At 36.3% G+C, this 20,929-nt stretch overlaps 1 protein-coding gene across 2 annotated transcripts in view; it reads right to left on the reverse strand.

The window, feature by feature from the left end:
* The window catches only part of LOC122976553 (titin-like), a 326,074-nt gene that overhangs the window by 74,743 nt on the left and 230,402 nt on the right, over positions 1-20,929 (reverse strand). The window contains exons 29-42 of one of the 2 annotated variants that reach the window (XM_044345109.1): positions 13,744-13,893; positions 12,868-12,993; positions 12,615-12,775; positions 12,295-12,382; positions 9,220-9,369; positions 6,416-6,541; positions 6,169-6,323; positions 4,968-5,064; positions 4,573-4,677; positions 4,379-4,474; positions 4,157-4,252; positions 2,505-2,603; positions 1,752-1,847; positions 1,029-1,115 (exon numbers count right to left, since the gene is read on the reverse strand). The exons of the other annotated variant lie outside the window; for it this stretch is intronic. Of the exons in view, the coding sequence (XP_044201044.1) occupies positions 1,029-1,115; positions 1,752-1,847; positions 2,505-2,603; positions 4,157-4,252; positions 4,379-4,474; positions 4,573-4,677; positions 4,968-5,064; positions 6,169-6,323; positions 6,416-6,541; positions 9,220-9,369; positions 12,295-12,382; positions 12,615-12,775; positions 12,868-12,993; positions 13,744-13,893 (1,632 nt within the window). The remainder of the gene's footprint in view (positions 1-1,028; positions 1,116-1,751; positions 1,848-2,504; positions 2,604-4,156; positions 4,253-4,378; positions 4,475-4,572; positions 4,678-4,967; positions 5,065-6,168; positions 6,324-6,415; positions 6,542-9,219; positions 9,370-12,294; positions 12,383-12,614; positions 12,776-12,867; positions 12,994-13,743; positions 13,894-20,929) is intronic. 2 annotated transcript variants of the gene reach the window in all.

A 20,929-nucleotide genomic window follows, 5' to 3' on the forward strand; every position in this document is an offset into this window, starting at 1 on the left:
TTTAGTCATTTAATGAGACATTGAGCACATTGTCATGTTAAGTAAAAACAGTAAGATGCATTAATAGTGCATAATAGTAGTGATGTTGCAGTTATTTGTTATGAGCTTTAACCACTAAGACAACAAGTCGACCCTGAAACATCCTTTTATGCAGATTCATGAAACATCTGGAGAGATGTTTTGTAAAATCTAGAATAGAATTTAAAATCTAACTTACAAAGCCCTTAATGGTCAGGCACCATCACATCTTGAAGAGCTCATAATACCGTATTGTCCCACTAGAACACTGTGCTCCCAGTATGCAGGCTTACTGGTGGTTCCTACAGTCTTTAAAAGTAGAATGGGAGGCAGAGCCTTCAGTTATCAGGCTCCTCTCCTGTGGAACCATCTTCCAGATTCGGTCCGGGGTGCAGACACCCTCTCTATGTTTAAGAGTAGGCTTAAAACTTTCCTTTTTGATAAAGCTTATAGTTATAGCTGATCCAGGCTTGCCTTGGATCAGCCCTCAGTTATGCTGCTATAGGCCTAGACTGCTGGGGGACTTCCCATGATGCACTGAGCTCCCTCCTCCTCCTCCTCCTCCTCTCCATCTGTATGCATTCATGTAACATCAATGCATGTCACTAACTTTGCTTCTTCCCCAGAGTTTTTTTGTGCTTACTCATCTTGCAGGAAACCCTGGGTTCTGGGCCGAGCCTTAGCAGTCCTTCACAATCCTGTTGGCATCCTTCCCTGGCTGTTGCTGTTGTCGTTATGATTGTTGTTATTCTGCCCCCCCCCCCCCCTCTCTTGGTATTGGTTGTGGTTGTGGATGTTTGCATGAGGATAGAAACTTCCTGTCTCTTAGCATGAAAATACATCATCAGGACTAATATTGTTGGTAGAATCACACTCTTGAAAGAACTTGAATATGTATGATGCACAACTAGATTAACATTATCAGTCAAATTCATATAGATTTATATTAGACCACCAAAATACAGTATATTTAGTGCATCAAAGTACATACAATATTTTTGACTTCTTACCATTTATGGCTCTGTACATTAAAATGATGATGTTGAACAAACCCGCGATACAAGTCGCCATGTACATGACATTCCATATGAAATACCCTACAAAAAATGAAAGAATAAATGATTAAAACAACAAATGGTTTACAAGGACACTGTATTGTATTCTAATGTCGTTAGCTGATCCCATCTTTGATAATGCACTCTGAGGTGACCCAATACAGAAAAATAATAAACTCAAAGCCCGTCATATAGTCATTTAACGCCTGTTAGAGCATGTTTTGTAACTCCTATGAGGACATTGAGTACATTGTCATGTTTAGTAAAAACAGTAAGATGCATTAATAGTGCATAATAGTAGTGATGTTGCAGTTATTTGTTATGAGCTTTAACCACAAAGACAACAAGTCGACCCTGAAACATCCTTTTATGCAGATTCATCAAACATCTGGAGAGAATCTCTTGGTGTTGGTTGTGGTTGTGGATGTTTGCATGAGGATAGAAACTTCCTGTCTCTTAGCATGAAAATACATCATCAGGACTAATATTGTTGGTAGAATCACACTCTTGAAAGAACTTGAATATGTATGATGCACAACTAGATTAACATTATCAGTTAAATTTACATAAATATTAATATACCACACCTAAAAAAAATATAAAGAATGTAAATTCAAGTCAAAGATTTGATTTAAATCAGATCAAAATAAATGAATAAAATATTTTGTGACTTCTTACACTTTCCGCACTTGACTGTTAAATAGATGCTGATGATGAACCCAAGCAGAATCACTCCAAATACTGCTATCAGGATGTAAATCCATGTCAGATCCACTACAAAAAATGAAAGAATAAATAATTGAAACAACAAATAGTTTACAAGGACACTGTATTGTATTCCAATGTCGTTAGCTGATCACATCTTTGATAATGCACTCTGAGGTGAAACAATACAGAAAAATAATGAACTCAAAGCTCATCATTTAGTCATTTAATGCTGTTAGAACATGTTTTCTAACTCCTATGAGGACATTGAGTACATTGTCATGATCAGTAAAAACAGTAAGATGCGTTAATAGTGCATAATAGTAGTGATGTTGTAGTTATTTGTTATGAGCTTTAACCACAAAGACAACAAGTCGACCCTGAAACATCCTTTTATGCAGATTCATGAAACATCTGGAGAGAATCTCTTGGTGTTGGTTGTGGTTGTGGATGTTTGCATGAGGATAGAAACTTCCTGTCTCTTAGCATGAAAATACATCATCAGGACTAATATTGTTGGTAGAATCACACTCTTGAAAGAACTTGAATATGTATGATGCACAACTAGATTAACATTATCAGTTAAATTTACATAAATATTAATATACCACACCTAAAGAAATATAAAGAATGTAAATTCAAGTCAAAGCTTTGATTTATATCAAACCACCAAAATACAGTTTATTTAGTGCATCAAAATAAATATAATATTTTGTGACTTCTTACCTTTTATGCCTTCATATATTAAATTGATGATGATGTTGAATATATCCAGAAATAATACTGGTATTAAGATGGACATCCATCTCAGACTGCCGGTAGAATCTAAAAGAATACATAATTAAAACAACTGGTTTACAAGGACACTGTATTGTATTCCAATGTCATTAGCTGATCCCATCTTTGATAATGCACTTTGAGGTGACCCAATACAGAAAAATAATAAACTCAAAGCTCGTCATTTAGTCATTGAATGCCTGTTAGAACATGATTTGTAACTCCTATGAGGGCATTGAGTACATTGTCATGTTTAGGAAAAACAGTAAGATGCATTTATAGTAGGGATGCACGATATTGGATATTTTGCTGATATCCAATATGCCGATATTTCCAACTCATTGTGGCCGATTTCTGATGCCGATACCGATATATGCACATATTTTTTTCCAGCTGGCTGAGGAGACTATTATGCATGCAATCATAGATTGTACTAAGTATGATCAAGAAAGACAATATATGAAGGAAGAACTTAGGAAGACTGGAGTTCAGGAGCTCAGCGTTAAAACTTTAATGAACTTGCCAAGTTGGTGGAGCAGAAGAGTTTTCTTTGAGTTTATTAGACAGACAGGATTAATGTGTAGGGTTTAATCTCTGGTCCACACTCCGGAGCAGAAGGTGGCAGTAATGCACCTAATACGCTGGTTGCCAACAGCCGTTATAAACCGAAAAGAAGATTTTTTTCCCCCCAAACAGAGTGGTATATCCTGTCAGCCAAGATGTTTCCTATCTGTGCATCCGACTAAGCAGCTCCTCCGCGGACTATTTTATCTTGACGGTCCCGGTGCTTCCTCCGCAGGCTCCACTTCATTCAAGCTGCCCGTCAGACCCACTGCTCCTTCCAACTTTAACCTGAATAACAAACCGGGGCTCGGTGCTCCAGTTGGATCCGCATGGAGCGCCGGGGCTAACGTTAGCTGGGAGGCTAGCGGAGCATTAGCCGCAGCATGACCGGAGGGAAGCACAGCCAGCTAGCCTGCGCTAGAAGAAGCAGCGGGTCTGACGGGCAGCTGAGTGAAGTGGAGCCTGCGGAGGAAGCACCGGGACTGTCAGGGTGAAACAATCCGTGGAGGGAAGCACAGTCAGGCGGCAGAGGAGATGGCAACAAATCGGCCTCTCATAATCGGCAGAAAATATTCATTTTAGCTTATATCGGCCGATACCGATGATGTGCCGATAATATTGTGCATCCCTACTTAATAGTGCATAATAGTAGCAATGTTGCAGTTTGTGTTTGTATTTGTTATGAGCTTTAACCACTAAGACAACAAGTCGACCCTGAAACATCCTTTTATGCAGATTCATCAAACATCTGGAGAGAATCTCTTGGTATTGGTTGTGGTTGTGGATGTTTGCATGAGGATAGAAACTTCCTGTCTCTTAGCATGAAAATACATCATCAGGACTAATATTGTTGGTAGAATCACACCCTTGAAAGAACTTGAATATGTATGATGCACAACTAGATTAACATTATCAGTCAAATTTACAGAAATATTAATATACCACACCTAAAGAAATATAAAGAATGTAAATTCAAGTCAAAGATTTGATTTATAGCAGACCAAAATAAATAAATAAAATATTTTGTGACTTCTTACATCCGGCTTTGTATAGAATACAGATGAAGATGATGATGAACCCAACCAGAATCACTCCAAATATTGCTATCATGATGAACATCCTTGTCAGAACCTCTACAAAAAATGAAAGAATAATTAATTAAAACAACAAATGGTTTACAAGGACACTGTATTATATTCCAATGTTGTTAGCTGATCCCATCTTTGATAATGCACTCTGAGGTGGGTGAGGCTTCTTACCTTTTCTGCCTTCGTAGTTTGAATCGAAGATAAGGGTGATGTTGAACACAACCAGAATACATGCTAATATGTAGATGAACGTCCATTTCAGAAGCTCTACAAAAAATGAAAGAATAAATAATTAAAACAACAAATGGTATAAATACAGTTTATTTAGTGCATCAAAATAAATACAATATTTTGTGACTTCTTACCTTTTATCCATTCGCAACTGAAATTGATGACGCCTTTGCGTCTGAAAGTGATGATGATGATGCAGACAACCAGTAATAATATTGCTATGGCGATGAGCTGATTCCCTACAAAAAAATGAAAGAATAAATAATTAAAAACAACAAATGGTTTACAAGGACACTGTATTGTATTCTAATGTCGTTAGCTGATCCCATCTTTGATAATGCACTCTGAGGTGACCCAATACAGAAAAATAATAAACTCAAAGCTCATCATTTACTTATTTAATGCTGTTAGAACATGTTTTGTAACTCCTATGAGGACATTGAGCACATTGTCATGTTTAGTAAAAACAGTAAGATGCATTAATATATTTAATGTGTTACAGCAGATATTTGTTGGTGTGATAACTCACTTATAAAGGGATTGAAGACTTCTTCACTGTTGATGATGTTGCTGACTGGGTTTTCAAACGCACAGCTGAACCAGCTGAACCACAGCTCCTTTTCCACCTAGAAATTAGGAGAAAAACATTATTAGCTGAAAGCTCATAAACTAAACATACAAATCTTTTGAGGAGCTCACTTTGTCTTTTTACAGTATGTCCAGATTACCAACAATAACATCAGGGACAACACAGTTATGTGGCTACTTAGTCATTTAGTCATCAGCTTTTCACTATATACGCTGTAATCCACTATTTGGCACATCTGCAATATTGAATTATCCAGTATAAATTATAGTATACTAGTATGATTTGGTAGAATACTAAAACCTTATTTGGGAAATCTCTAACATTTTTTTGATTTTTTCTCTGTATCACAAATAGCTATAAAGTAATTAACAGAGAAACCTGTCAAGTTTTTTAATATCACATTTTTGTTGCATGCAAAGTATTCAAAAATTCAAAAAGTCCTTTATACACTAGAGTGTATAAAGGACTTTTTGAATTTGTGTCACATAAATAGTAATAATTAAATAAATAAATAAATTTATTAATATCTAATTGTACAATAAATACAGGAATTAATAAATTAATTTACAAATTAATTAATGTGATGCTTTATTACTATTGCCATGACACATGTGGAGATATTCAGAGTTTTAAAAATGTCTGAACGCTGAAGGTTTAAACTTGTGACAAAATATCTTTGAATGTTTTGTGAAACTACGATATTCATATAAAATATTAGATTATCTCAACAGTTGCCTGTTAATTGGATAAAAATAAAAATGTCCAACCTTGTATCCAAATGCAGCTCTTGTTGTCACATTTTATGACTTTACAGAGACAAGTCTGGCCCTTTCCATGATCTGAAATCTTTATTTTCTGCAGGTTTGTTCATGTTGCTGTTCAGTTTGTTTAATTATATATTGTTTATTTGCCAGGGACAATGCACAACATATTTAATATACCAGATATAGTTCAAGCTAATTTCAGAAATATTCTAAACTGTCTAAATATCCTAAACTGCACAGCCTGGATTCTGCCTCAGCTGGTCACCAACTGATGCCTGAATATGTGAATCAATTTAAAAACTAGATTCTGGTTTATTCTTTCAACATGATTTATCTCTTACTGATGAGACACACAAACATCATTATCCTGTGTTTACCATCGTTATTTTCTGCTCCTTAGTTGAAGACCACGTCGTGTCACCTGATGTCCACCAGTAGGTGACCGGTTCAGCGCCTGTGGTGTTGCCATTACAGGTGAAGACACAGTAGGTCCCAGTACACCATTCAGAGAGGGTGGGTTTAGAGACAGGAGCTGATAGAAAACAAAACAAAAAGACATTTCCTTTGAATTTAGGGCTGTTTTGATAAACTAAGACAAACTTCATACACAATTCCTCCACTTACAGATAACCAGGAGTTGAGTCTTGCTGGAGAGTATGTTGTTGATCTCTACTGTGTAGTTGCCGCTGTCGTCTGGAGTCAGTCCTGTGATCATCAGCGCTCCATTTGAAATGTTCAGCATACTACGATCTGCAAAAATGCACAGGTTTATCTTCTAAACAGGGACTTTTAGTCATCTTACAGTATGTTGTCAGCTAGAGTCACTTATTTCCAGTGTTGGTCATTTAAGAGTGGGCAGCTGGAGAAATATGCACTTTAAAAAACACTAAAAATGTTTGTAGAACAGCTGATTTTCATACATAAAAAGTCTTTTTGATTTCCCACAGAAATAGCAAGTGAATCCCTTTTTTTCTCTCTATATAAGGCAAGGAATCTCTGTCTGTCTGTCTGTCTGTATGTGGGTTTGTCCTTCACGAGAAATATATAAAAAAATACCTCATAAATAATGCTGATAACGTTGATTTGCTTCTTCTTCTGCCCATGGAGTCAACGAGCAGAAATAGGGACAGCACCACTCTGCCATTGCAACCCACATTGTGGTCGGAGGTGGTATTACATCAGTAGTGATAATGACTTGAAAATGTTTAAGAGACTTAGGGCCCTATTTTAATGTTCTAAGCGCACAGTCTGAAGCGCATGGCACAGGTGCATTTAGGGTGTGTCCAAATCCACCTTTGCTAGTTTAATGGTGGAAAAACTGTTGCAGCGCCAGGCGCATGGTTCAAAAGGGTTGTACTAGTCTCTTAATTAATCATGAGTGTGTTTTGGTTTTGACATGCTATAAATCAATCAGAGTGTAATCTCTGATTCCCTTTAAAAGCCCAGTGCACTTGCAGCTCGGCGGATTGCTATTATAATGGCGTATTTGCTGCAGAGGAAACGGATCTGCTTGTGCGTGAAGTGAAAGTGCACGATCCATAACAAGCACACTGACCCCTGCTGCTCATGGACCCTCCTGTGACCCCAGACCACCAGTTTAAATTTCAAAAGCAAAGTTTGTTTTTTGAAAAGGTTTATTGTTTTAGTTACAGCTTTGGTTTCTTTAAAATCGTTTTGTTCAGTCATGGAGTAACAGGTAAAATCAGTGAGGTTTTAACTGCTGAAAGTTTGGAAACCTGATCACTGTAATCTCAAAAATGTTAAAGAATATTTGTTAAATATTGTTCAGAAATTAAATCATTTTAATCAAGTAAAAAATCATCATACACAGTTGTCAGGACTTTCTAAGGTTCTGATCCTGCTGCTGGCAGCAGCTAGAAGCTGTCCAGATTTATTTCCTTCTTTAGTTGAATCATTGTTTTCACCTCATTTATTTCCTCATGTGTTCCTCATGTCATCATGTATTGATGAAGCAGGAAAGTTGATCTGTGTTTGATCTGTTGTTGATATCTGTTTGCTGGGTCTTGACAGACACCTTCAACCTGACAGATCTGTTTAAATACCTCCATGTATTGCCACCATTTAGTCAAACAATTAGACTAATTCATCTGTCATTACTGTGATTAGCTAATTCTGATAAATATTCTGACTAGCCAGTATCATGTATTTTTTTAAAATATGTTGATGTACACAATAATAATCTTTCACATTGTAATCCTTTTATTTGTTATCTTTTGCATGTTTATGTGCTGCTGCGCGTCCATGTGTGTAACAAGCAGAGTGTACATTGTGCACCCGCCTGTAGGCACATATTACTATCCTGATAACACTTAAAATAACAGTGAAACACTGCGCCATTGACTTCAGACCAGGTTTTTGTTGGTCAATGCACCTGACCACACCTTATTTTAGGACCAACACGCCCATGGGTGCTAAGATGGGTGCAAGTGCATTTGCTGTTAAAACAACGTCAGCGCTGGACGGGAAAATGACAACTAGCAAAGACACGAGCGTCGCGCTTGGTGCTGCTTTGCACCGGGCATAAGATAGGACCCTTAAGCTCTACTATTGAACTGTGCAACATTACTGTGAACGAATCTTGGCATGTACATTCAAGACTTAGTGCAGGATGTCTCAGGCACGTTTTGAATGATTACTACAGTTCATCTGATCAACTTCAGTCTCCAGATATTCTGCGTGTGAGGCATTTAGGGAGCGTCAGTATATTGTAGTGTCTACCAATAGGCTGCATGTGAGGCGTTTAGGGAACATGAGTAAATTATAGCAACTACTGATAGCCCGTGTGAGGCATAGGGAGCATCGGTAAACTGTAGCATCTACCAATAGTCTGTATGAGAGGGGTTTAGGGGACAGGAACAACTCTGTCTTGGTATTTAGAAATCAACCCGTTCTGAACATGCACATTTTGAACAGGCACTGCACTAGTAACCCTAATTCCATTCATTTACCCATTGATTATTATGTAATTAAGGTATTTAATTGGGTTTCACAGGGATAGTGAATGAATTAATCTATAGATTGCAACATATTCAGATATTTGGGGATTATCTGCACAATTAAAGGACTTTTTTCAACAAAACACATGAAAGTGAACCTTACTTAACAGTACACCTTTAATGGGCCTCAATATTTTAATTTAAAGGTGTAAATTAAAGGATTACATTACAGTAATTGTATTTGTCAAACTTAATGGCTTGTGCTTCTTAAAAAAACTCAATCCATGCAGAAAATAAATTAAAATACTGTATTGTAATACAATTCATTAATTTAGCCAAAATCTGGGATAAACCTATTAAATACTGTATCGGAATTCTGTATCTCAACCTAAATGTATTAAAAACTCCAAACTAATGTGTAAATCATTGATCTCTGGCTACCAAACAGCTTGATTTAGATCAAAGTGGTACCTTCGAAGTGGCGGTAGGCAGTAGTCTTGTCTCTATTCCACTCCATGGCAGTATTGGGTCCATGTTTCCACACTATGCTGGTGATGGGATTCAGTACAGAGTCTGATGTGAGAACAGCTTCATCACCTATTTTCTTGTAGAGTGGTTCATCTGCAAAATAAATGAAATACAAATGAATGCAAATTTCTCTGTTTAATTACTGAAAAGTATTTTTTCTTTAATCAAGTGTGTCCTGCTCTAGTTTTAGTAAAAACTAAGTAAAAAGTAAAGTACAAAGTACATTATTTTCCTTTAAAATGTAATGGAGCATAAAGTAACAAAAAATAGAAATACTCAAAATAACAAGCGGTAAAACTTTACTTAAAGCCTCCTGTTTAGCATTTACAGCAGTATTTAACATTTAACACACTATAATGTTGTTTTTAGCAAATATAAGTGTTTGTTAATGATTGTAACTCCTCATGTGGGATCCATAACTGTAATCAGATAAAGACAATTTAGTAAAACAGTTATAATAATATAAAATATGTCTTCATAGGAGAAGTTATAATTGCTGACAAATACTGTACATTAATTAAAGCTGCAAGCAGCGTTGAACAGGCCCTCATGCCTCTGTGCATGTCGGGCCGCAACACTATGGAAAGGCTTCTGTCATGGGCATGTAGATGTCTTCAGACTCAGGCTGTTTTCAGACAGTGCAAGAAGGAGATAAACATCACTTCCTTTGTCCACCATTTTGCCTGCTGCTGGGGCTGCTTCGCTGAAATTTCGAAGGGGCGCTATTCAGCCAGTTTGCATCACTGATGCAATACTGTCAGGTAGACATGTTCAGGCCAGGAGAAGTTTGGTGCAGACTGGAGCATTTACAATAAAGTTATAGCAACTGCCTCTGTCATGGCGAAACATCAAATCTCAACAGTGTGAGGATGAGAATTTTCTGCAGGGTGAGACATGTCTGTCTTGCTCACACCTGGGTCATCAAAATTATGCAAGTTTTGGGCCCGATATCAATTAGTAAATTGAAAACTCTTGATGAGTTTGTGTGTAAAACAAATTTCCTACATTTCCTAATTTTCATCAAGTTTGTTTTTAGAAAAGTAAAGACTTTTGACCCACATGACCTGGTCAAAGTTTGATTGACATGTGTACTGTCAGGTGTGTAGAGACAATAAGTAACTGCAGCTGGACACAGAAAAATACTCATATATTTGAATGAAGAGTGTGAGTGAACCACTAGGAGCTCAGGCCCTAATAAAGGAAAAACTGCAGTACAGAGCTACAAATTTTAGTTTTGATTTCATTTTTATACAGCACTTTATCACTAAACTGTCTCCCTCACTCCATTTTTTCCCTTCCCCTCATAGGTCATCCCCACTACTGAATTATAAATATAAGACCTATAATTATTGTAAAATAAATGATAATAACACCAAACTTCATACAAAGTTTGTATATAATGTACTGTATGTATATAGGCCTTTCCGCTGTATCCTACAAAAATGAGCTGCATTCAACTCCCACACCAGTGGCGGCTGGTGACTCAAAAAATTGGGGAGGACAGGAGGAAAACTAATATACCGCATCAAACTATATCATTGTCCCCCACCTGATGAAATCGGAGGGGTGGGGGGCAATTTTATATGGCAATAAAACAATTTGCTTTGAAAAACAAAAACCCCTGAGTGGTGTAAAGGCTGCTTCTTTAAAGACATTTAGCATATACATATTGTTTCTAAACAAAGAAGAGCTCATTTTAGCCAATGGAGTGGTTCAGATGTGTGATTTTACCAACAAAGTGAAATTCAAATTCGTAGTATTGTTCTATTGTGACAACAGCTTTATGTTCTCATCAAAAACAGACAAGATTTCACATGATTTACATGTGTTTTCTATGTATTTTCTTAGTATACAGAAATATATAAAGTACCACAAAGCTTATAATGTGATACAGGAACAGATCAGTGCTAAATACTAGAAAGATTGAACACTAAAAACATTCACAGATCTAAAAGTGTAGGTTCACATCAGAAAGTATTAATGCACGCATCAAATACATGACTTATACACTCTTAGAGGTTTTCCTTGCTGTAATCATTCCTCCTGTTCATACTGGATATTAAAAGATCCTTCAAATGTGCTTTCAATGTAAGTGATGGAGGCCAAAATCCACAGTGTGTCCACACAGTCATTTAAAAGTTGATGTGAAGCTTATATGAGGCTTCAGCAGTCTGAGTTATATCAAGTGGATATCTGACACATTTACAGTCTTTTTAGCTAAAAATTCCCTCTTTGTGTTTCCTCAGAAACTCCTCAGACAGTGTTTCCCTGTTGAGCTGTGGTGGAAGTATAGTAACAAAAAGAGGAACTTTGGCACTAAAAAGACTGTAACGTTGAAAGATATCTACTTGATTTGACTCATTTGGACGCTGAAGCTTCATATTAGCTTCAGATAAACTTTTAAATACATTTTTGCACAGAAGGAGGACTGTGGATTTTGTCCTCCATCACTTCCATTGTAAGGTCATTATGAAGGGATCTTCTAATGGTCAGTATGAACAGGAGGAATGATTACAGCAAGAAAAACAGGTTTTACTGTTCATTTGGGCTCCTGACTGTTGTTTTAAGACAGACTTGAAATGTGAACCCATCCTTTTAACATATACTTACAACTACATTATAGTGTGTTATGAACCTTTATTAAATGTTTATAAATGTTCATATACATCTTATTAATGCTAAATAGGGGGACTTGAAGTGTTACCCAAGTGCTTCAGCTAATTTACACCACTGATTCTAGTCTATTTCTAATTTAGGGGATAACTATCCCTTTAAAACCTCTTTACAAATACCTTATGACCCCTCATCACATCATTATTCCTTAAGCCAGATTTATAAAATTTATAAAACTGTTCACAGTCAACTATTCAAGGTTATGATAGGCTTAAAATATAAATTTCCTGGTTCTACAGTTCATGTAAATGTGTACATTGTACATTGTCATGTTTAGGAAAAACAGTAAGATGCATTAATATATTAAATGTGTTGAAGCAGATATTTGTTGGTGCGATAACTCACTTTCCTTGAAGGGGTTGAAGACTATTTCACTGCTGCTTGAGCTGACTGGGTTTTCAAACACACAGCTGAACCACAGCTCATTGTTTTCCTAAAAATTGGGAGAAAAACAATATTAGCTGAAAGTTCATAAACCAAATGTACAGATTGTTTGAGGATCTCACTTTGTCTTTTTACAGTTTGTCCAAATTATCAACAATAAGCTGGTCACCAACTGATGCCTGAATATGTGAATCAATTTAAAAACTAGATTCTGGTTTATTCTTGCAACATGATTTATCTGTTACTGATGAGACACACAAACATCATTATCCTGTGTTTACCTTTGTTATATTGTGCTCCTTGGCTGAAGACAACGTCGTGTCACCTGACGTCCCCCTGTAGGTGACCAGTTCAGCGCCTGTGGTGTCGCCATTACAGGTGAGGACACAGTAGATCATCTCAGGTTCACACAATAAGGAGAGGGTGGGTTTAGAGACAGGAGCTGATAGAAAACAAAACAAAAAGATATTTCCTTTGAATTTAGGGCCGTTTTGATAAACTAAGACAAACTTCATACACAATTCCTCCACTTACAGATAACCAGGAGTTCAGTCTTGCTGGTGACTTTGTTGTTGATGTCTACTGTGTAGTTGCCGCTGTCGTCTGAAGTCAGTCCTCTGATCGTCAGCGCTCCAGTTGAAATGTTCAGCCTACCACGATCTGCAAAAAATGCACAGGTTTACTTTCTAAACAGAGATTTTTAGTTGTCTTACAGTATGTTGTCAGCTAGAGCCACTTATTTCCAGTGTTGGTCATTTAAGAGTGGGCAGCTGGAGAAATATGCACTTTAAAACACTAAAAATGTTTGTAGAACAGATGATTTTCATACAAAAAAATCTCTAGTTTTGATTTCCCACAGAAAAGCAAGTGAATCCCTTTTTTATAACCCTAATTCCATTCATTTACCCATTGATAATTATGTAATTAAGGTATTTAATTGGGTTTTACAGGGATAATGAATGAATAAATCTTTGGATTGCAAAATATTCAGATATTTGGGGATAGCCTGCACAATTTAAGAGCTTTTCTAACCAAAACACATGAAAGTGAACCTTATTTAACAGTATACCTTTAAAGGGCCTCAATACTTTACTAAAGGTGAAAATTCAGGGTCAGTATTAATTTGTCAGGTTTAATGGGTTATACTTCTTAAAAAAAACTCAATTCATGCAGAAAACACATTCAAAACCCCTCTATTATAATACAATCCATTAATTTAGCCAAAATCTGGGATAAACCTATTAAATACTGTAAAAGAATTCCCTAAAATATAATTAATTTACAACAGAAAATATTAAGTACACTAATTTAAACCAAAATCTTAACCTAAATTTGTCAAAATCTTCACACTAATGTATAAAATCATTGATCTCTGGCTACCAAACAGCTTGATTTAGATTAAAGTGGTACCTTTGAAGTGTCGGTAGGAGAAAGTCTCGTCTCCATACCACTCCATGGCAAGATCAGCTCCATGTTTCCACTCTATACTGGTGATGGGATTCACTACAGAGTCTGGTGTGAGAACAGCTTTGTCACCTATTTTCCCGTAGAGTGGTTCTTCTGTAAAATAAAATAAACACAACTGAATGCAAACTTCTCTGTTTAATTACTGAAATGTATTTTTTCTTTAATCAAGTGTGTCCTGCTCTAGTTTTAGTAAAAACTAAGTAAAAAGTAAAGTACAAAGTACAATATTTTCCTCTAAAATGTAATAGAGCATGAAGTAGAAATACTCAAAATAACAACACACTATGATGTTGTTTTTAGAAAATATAAGTGTTTGTCAATGATTGTAACTCTTCAAGTGGGATCCATAACTGTAATCAGATAAAGACAATTTAGTAAAACAGTTATAATAATATAAAATATGCCTTCATAGGAGAAGTTATAATTGCTGACAAATACTGTACATTAATAAACATTTAAAGAACAGGTTCACAATTTTCACCTCAGCTAATTTACACCACTAATTCTAGTCTATTTCTAATTTAGGGGATAAATATCCCTTTAAAACCTCTTTACCTGCCTTATGACCCCTCATCACATCACTATTCCTTAAACCAGATTTATAAAACTGTTCACAGCCAAATATTCACAGTTATAAAAGGCGTCAAATATACATTTCTGTTGTCACAGTTCATGTAAATGTGTACATATGGTAAACAGAAACTAGACTCTATCTAACCTGAGGGTGTCATCACAAATTAAAATTGAAACCAAAACATATAACACAAACAATGCACATAAATATGACATGATATTATAATTTTCTCACCATGTCAGTTAAAAAATTATAAAAGTTAAAACAGTTTAAATTATTCTAAACTTACTGTTGGCTGCCACTGCGGTCCATAATAGAAAGTAAAGCAGCAACATCTTCTTGTTCTCAGTTGGGCTTCAATAGAAGTAAGACACATAAATTCACGGTGATTCTGTTGATATTTAAAAACATATAAAAACTTTTTTTTTTTACTATATATAGATTTATAAATGTATTCAGAAAGTTAAAAAGTAGGAAAGGCTTCTGTTGACAGCTGTAGCTGAGAGTGAAAGAGGAAGTAAAAGCAGCAGAACAACAAGAAGTGGTTCACATACATGACGAACTTCTGACTGAGCAGCTGTCATTTTATTTATATTTCATTAAATGTTTCAGTCACTCTGTAAGTTAGTGTCATAAAGAGAGAAGATCAGTTTCCTTAAGACAGAACTGTTGATTTACTGTTGCCTCTAAAACACAAACATGCAGGAAGAGAATAAAAGAAATAAATCAATAAAAACATTTCCTTCTGCTATTTGTCAATGGAGGGATTTAAGGGCTGAAACTAAATATATAAATAATTATAAAACTAAATTCTTAAATATATGAATAAATATATAGCTATGATAGATAGACAGACATGTCAACTTCATCCATCAGCAGTCAGGGGGTCGGACTCTGCCCTGTGATTGGTGGTTGAACTTGAATCTGCTGTTTTTGCCTAATTCAAGATGGCAGCACCTGGTGCAGATTTCAATTAAATCTTGTGTGTTACAATAGTAGATGTGTCGGCTGTAGCTGAACAGATGGAGGCAAATTACAGTTCCTGTGCTTTATTAGATCAGATTAACGGCTTCACTGAATGAATTGGAATGATATTGACCCGACTGACACAGAAATGAATGAAGCTGTATTCAGGATCTCAGATCCTGCTGGTCTGTAATACTGTTCATTCACCAATCAGAGTCTTTAACCCGCCCCCTGACTTTTGATGGATGAAGTTGACACATTTATTTGTTTAGCTGCAGCAAGTTACGCTATGGATAAATAAAAGTATATATAAATAATCAAATAAAATTGTAAATAGATAAATGTGTGAATAAATTAATAAAGTAATTAATATACAAGTGAATAAATAAATAAATGAACATAAATTTCACTTATATTTAATGTCATATTTAATTTGTGATTTATTTATGGTGACAATTATTATTAAGCAATTATTCATTTATTTAAGCATTTTATTATACAATTATATTTCTAGCATTAGCATTATATTATGTATCTATATATTTAGTTTCAGCCCTTAAAACCCTCCATATAAACCTCCATAACTAGGAGCAAAACATGTCAACCAGACACAACACACACATCTTAAAAAAGAAACAATGGAAGAATTACTTTTTTAATTAAATTGATAAATAATCATTTAAAAACATAATAATAATGATAAGTAGCTGGTGACCCCAAAGGGTCAGAAAGGAATGAAAAGAGAAAAACTAAATGTTCTGCTGCTGTGTTTATTTGTTTTTTCTAGCTTCATATTTGCTTTTCAGTGAAATATTGTATAATTTTACCTCTCTGGACCCACTAGCAATTCTATAAATGAAACCATCTGAAAAGTAAAGAGGTCCCAACTAGATGCTGCTTTTTGGTCATAGTGGTCACAAGCAAAAAGTTTGGGGAGCACTGGTTTGATCTTTAACACTGCATTGCATTTTATAAATGATTTTTTTCAAAATGTAAAATCACAATCTGTAAACTAACTACAATATGTATATATGTCAAATGAATAGAATGGAGTAAAAAGTGCATATTTTCCTCTAAAGTGTAGTGAAGCATAAAGTAACAAGTGATGGAGGCCATCACTTCCATTGTAAGTGCATTATGAAGGGATCTTCTAATGGTCAGTATGAACAGGAGGAATAATTACAGCAAGAAAAATAGGTTTCACTGTTTATTTGGGCTCCTGACTATTTTAATACACATCTGTAAAATTGTGTCCTTGTCCTGAGAGGAGGGAGAGGTCAGCGGTTTTCATCTGTGATTTTGACTAAATGTTTTTTCTATCTCTCTAATATTTGACGACGTGAAAACACTAAAATAAATTAACAGGTTAAATCTCCCACTCTGTCTCCACATCAGTCCTGTAGTATAAATATAAACAGGTCTATATTCACCTGTAGACACATGGAGTAAAAGCTGTTCTCCAGCGGCTGTCCGGCTGGGCGGAGCCGCATTTAGGGTCTCAGACAGCGGGGAGAGCAGCGGCTCATCTCCGCCTCCTCCGCAGGCTGATTCAAGCAGGAAAACCTGAAAAGTGTTGGGACACAGTAAAAAAAAACACTGTGCTGAACTAGTGACGATCAGTTTACTTCAACTGTTCACGTTACTCCACACACTCAAACTCAACTGCAAAATGGCGGAAAATGTTACAACCGTTAGTTCGGAATTCACTTTTAACCCTATTTCCACCGAGCGCGGGTGTGCCTCGTTTCTGAAGGGTCCCTGAGCAGGACAGGAAGTCAGACACAGAAACAGCATTGAGCATCCGGTCAATTTTCAAAATAAAAACATGCCGTGCAGGGTCCTGGTCGTATATCAACAATAAATGCAATTAAAACAGACGAATAAAGAAACCATTTAACTATGTAGACTACTTAACCATAGTAGAAGCACAAAAATCCAGGAAAATGACCAAATCAACGAAAGTTAGCAAGTTAACAAAATTGGACAGTTTAGTTGCCCTGCTACTGCAGTAATTACGGTAGCCTTAAGGCACTTTATCAGCTTTGACTATGCTGCTGTAATTACTATAGTAGGAGTGCAACTGACTTTAAACGGCGGATGGCCGGATGGCTAGGTTTCAAGTCTCATCAGGAGTCATTAATAACACCATCAAGCACATAAAGTTTAATTGGGAAAGTAGTTTAAAAACATGCATAGAAACTGAGTACAATATTAGCCTGATCAGCCACCGTTAGTAATCAATACAACACATTATTAAAACCAAACCAATAACTAACAGCAGTCACATCAGACAACCTTATTATACTTTATTACTACTATGACACATGTAGGCATTCACCAATCTAGAGAACCCCACACAGAAATGACACCTCCTTAGGGCAACTTAATACTGCACTGCAGCTGCAAAAAAAGAAACTAATTTCACTCTTCATCACCTCGGCATCAGTCAGGCTGACCATCCTGTGCTTCCCCTCCAGCTGGGACCACTTGGCCTCAGTGAGACTGTGGGACTGTGCCTCATGAAGAGGGAATACAGCTCTTGGCTCTCAGTGGTGACACCGAACCATAAGCTGTCCCCACTCCTGAAATAAAGAAATATAATCAGCTTTATTTTTTATTAACATTATTTTCATATATTCTTCATGTTGTTTTCATGATGTTATCGTTGTGTATAAAACCTATCATGGTTTTGGTGAACAGTGTTTGTATAGTCTTGGGGTGGGGTGGTTTGGGGATGTACTATTTAAGTGTCATTGATAGAATTAAACACAACTCTCCAGATCAACATATTCAGAATCATACATTTTATGCTCTGTGTAGTAAGACCTTCAGATGCGTAAACCTGCAGGGAATCACACTCCCTGGACATTTGTCTGTTTTTGAAATCCTCACATACCTTCACAGTCCTTTGTTCTTTGATACAGATCTAGAGAATCAATTAATGTCTTCAGTGGTGGATTGTTTGTGCAGTTTGTTTCTTTGACATTTCTCTTTTTTTGCACATGTAGTTGACAAAGTTTTTTTGTTGATGGAATTCTCTCAAGATTCGTTAATTGTTTGTAGTGTGTTGTATCTCAGTACCTGCTGGCAGCCATCTTGACATGTTAATTAAATTCAATTAAACAATAATTAGTCTCTGTATGTATCCACATATATACAAATTCAATGTTTCTCTCTTTGTATGTATATGGAGACTGGCTAACGTGATACTTTGAGATTAAACAACATTTAATTAGTGAATTGAACCATAAAATGACAATATGACGAGAGAGCAGAAAATCCTTTACAGAGGCCAGAATTCAATTCATTACATCCAAACTACTTTACTTTGATGTAGCCTATCAAAATCTAAGCTAACATTTCAAAAGCTTGTGGGGGCTCAACAAAGTACCTGCAAGCACCTGTTCAGACTCCTGGTCTGTGGAAAACAGTAACTTCTTCTTGGTCTTCAGACTGGATCACTCTGATGTTTTCTCCTGCCTTTTCCATGTGCTCTGAACTGGCAGCTTCTCCAGCTTTATACATGGGGCTCACTGGACCCAGATGTGTCTCATCCTGCTAATCAGCCTGTTCTCAGGTACCTGCCCCTAGTTTGGAGTGCACACATATTCTCACCTTTATGGTAAATGCATTGAAACGGAGAGTCAGCGACTTTATTCTGTCAGATGTCTCACTTTCCAAAGACAAGTTTTGCAGTATGAAACTCTTATCTGAAGAGAGGCTCTGACATCTTTATTCTACTCGAACACATCAAATACAATACACAGAGTATATTATACATCCACAGCATATACAGAAAACATATATGTCTCCCTTCTAAATGAACACATGTCACTAAATTATGAGGGACATTACTTTATTCTTTCATTTTGGGTTGCAAGAATGGCTGCAATGGCTGATATGTTTGAGTTCAGGACAACACTGACTACACACTAACCTAAAATCAAGCATTTTCACTGTATCATTTTAGAGAATTTACAGATTAAATGTACCACAGTTGTACCTTGAAATTTCTTCCTTTCTGAAACTGGTAAATGTAAATGATTTTATTACTTTTAATAGACTGTCTGTCTGCATGTCAACAGTCTCTTAAGGTCATCAAGGGTGTCTTTGATGTCTCTGCCAATGGACTCAATCTGGTGAGAAGGATTTATATTCTAAGTCATTTTACGACTAATGTGATCCTCCTTGAGGGAAAAGAATAGTTTATCAGCTAGGTTAATTTGTACTAGCTAGCTAAAATATTCACTGAACACAGCTGAGTTCAAATTAACGTTAGTAAACTGTAAATTGCCATAATTCTCGAGGGTCATATCTAGCTCTAGATCAGTCTGCATGTGATCTTACCTTCTTTATAAAAACAATACATCGATATTGTATGTGTAAGACGGTTTATTAAAAGAACTTCACATTATAGGCAGGTATAAGTTACTTACCGCAGCAGCAGTCGGCGGTGAATGGTGGCGTGAATTTGCTGTCGTTGAATAAAGTAGAAGCCCGCCAACCGTCGTCACTAGATATCGCACTACGCATGTCCTAAACACTGAGATGATTTTCCTCCTGGCAACAGCGGGGCCGGCCCGAGTTACACCATTGGTCGACCAAATGCCACGTGACTGAGTGATGGCGTTACACAATTGGTCGGCCAAATGCCACTTCTGTATCAGATTCAAATGAAAAGCCTTCGCTTCAAATGAAAAGCCCTGTAGCGTTTCATATATTGTATTGTTTTTTGATGATGCATCACACTGCCACAGCCACAGTGTATTGCCTTGTTAAATAACATTACCACTGTATTGGTCCATCAAAACCACAGTTCCTGCACATAAACTATGGAATATGCCACCTTAATTATTGTAAACTGTTAAATTGTTTGATTATATGAATTTATTGATTGCTTAATTTAGCTAATTTAAATTTATTTGTTTATTCATTTACTTTGTTAGTTATTTATTGATTGATTGATTTAATTTAAAATAATTATTTTTAATTGATTAATTACATTTTACTGAAAGTATAATAAATAAATGTAATTTAAAAAAAATCTTATTGAGAGAAAGAACAGAACAAACCAGGTCTATAGGTCATTATGAATTCACTCAGTTATAGGTTTGAGGGGAAAACTCAATATATGAGTTTATACATAAAAGATCCAACGATCTTAACCAGCTTAACCAGCTTACCAGCTGGGCTTTGCTGGTCAGTCCAGCCAGCCAGCTGGCCAATCAGCTTGACCAGCAGACACCAGCTTAGCTTGACTGGGTGACCAGCCATACCAAGCTGACCAACTATGCTGACAGACCAGCAAGACCCGCCTCACCAGCTTGTCCAGGCTGGTAAACCAACTAGACCAGCCTAACACCAGCTAAGAACAGCTAAAACCGGCAACCAATTTAAGCTGGTCTATGCTGTTTTTTCAGCAGGGAACACTGCACATAATATGAAGACATGTTTTTTTTGTTTGTTTGTTTTTTACTTAACTTGTCCAGTGGGGCAAGTAAATTTCTCTTCCATTTGCCCTATAAAATCCACTTGTCCTGGTCAAAGCAGACAAGCCTTGATGTCAAACCCTGGTGAAGAGCAAAATAC

Source organism: Thunnus albacares, chromosome 24 (assembly GCF_914725855.1).
Source record: "Thunnus albacares chromosome 24, fThuAlb1.1, whole genome shotgun sequence".
Classification (NCBI taxonomy): Eukaryota; Metazoa; Chordata; class Actinopteri; order Scombriformes; family Scombridae; genus Thunnus; species Thunnus albacares.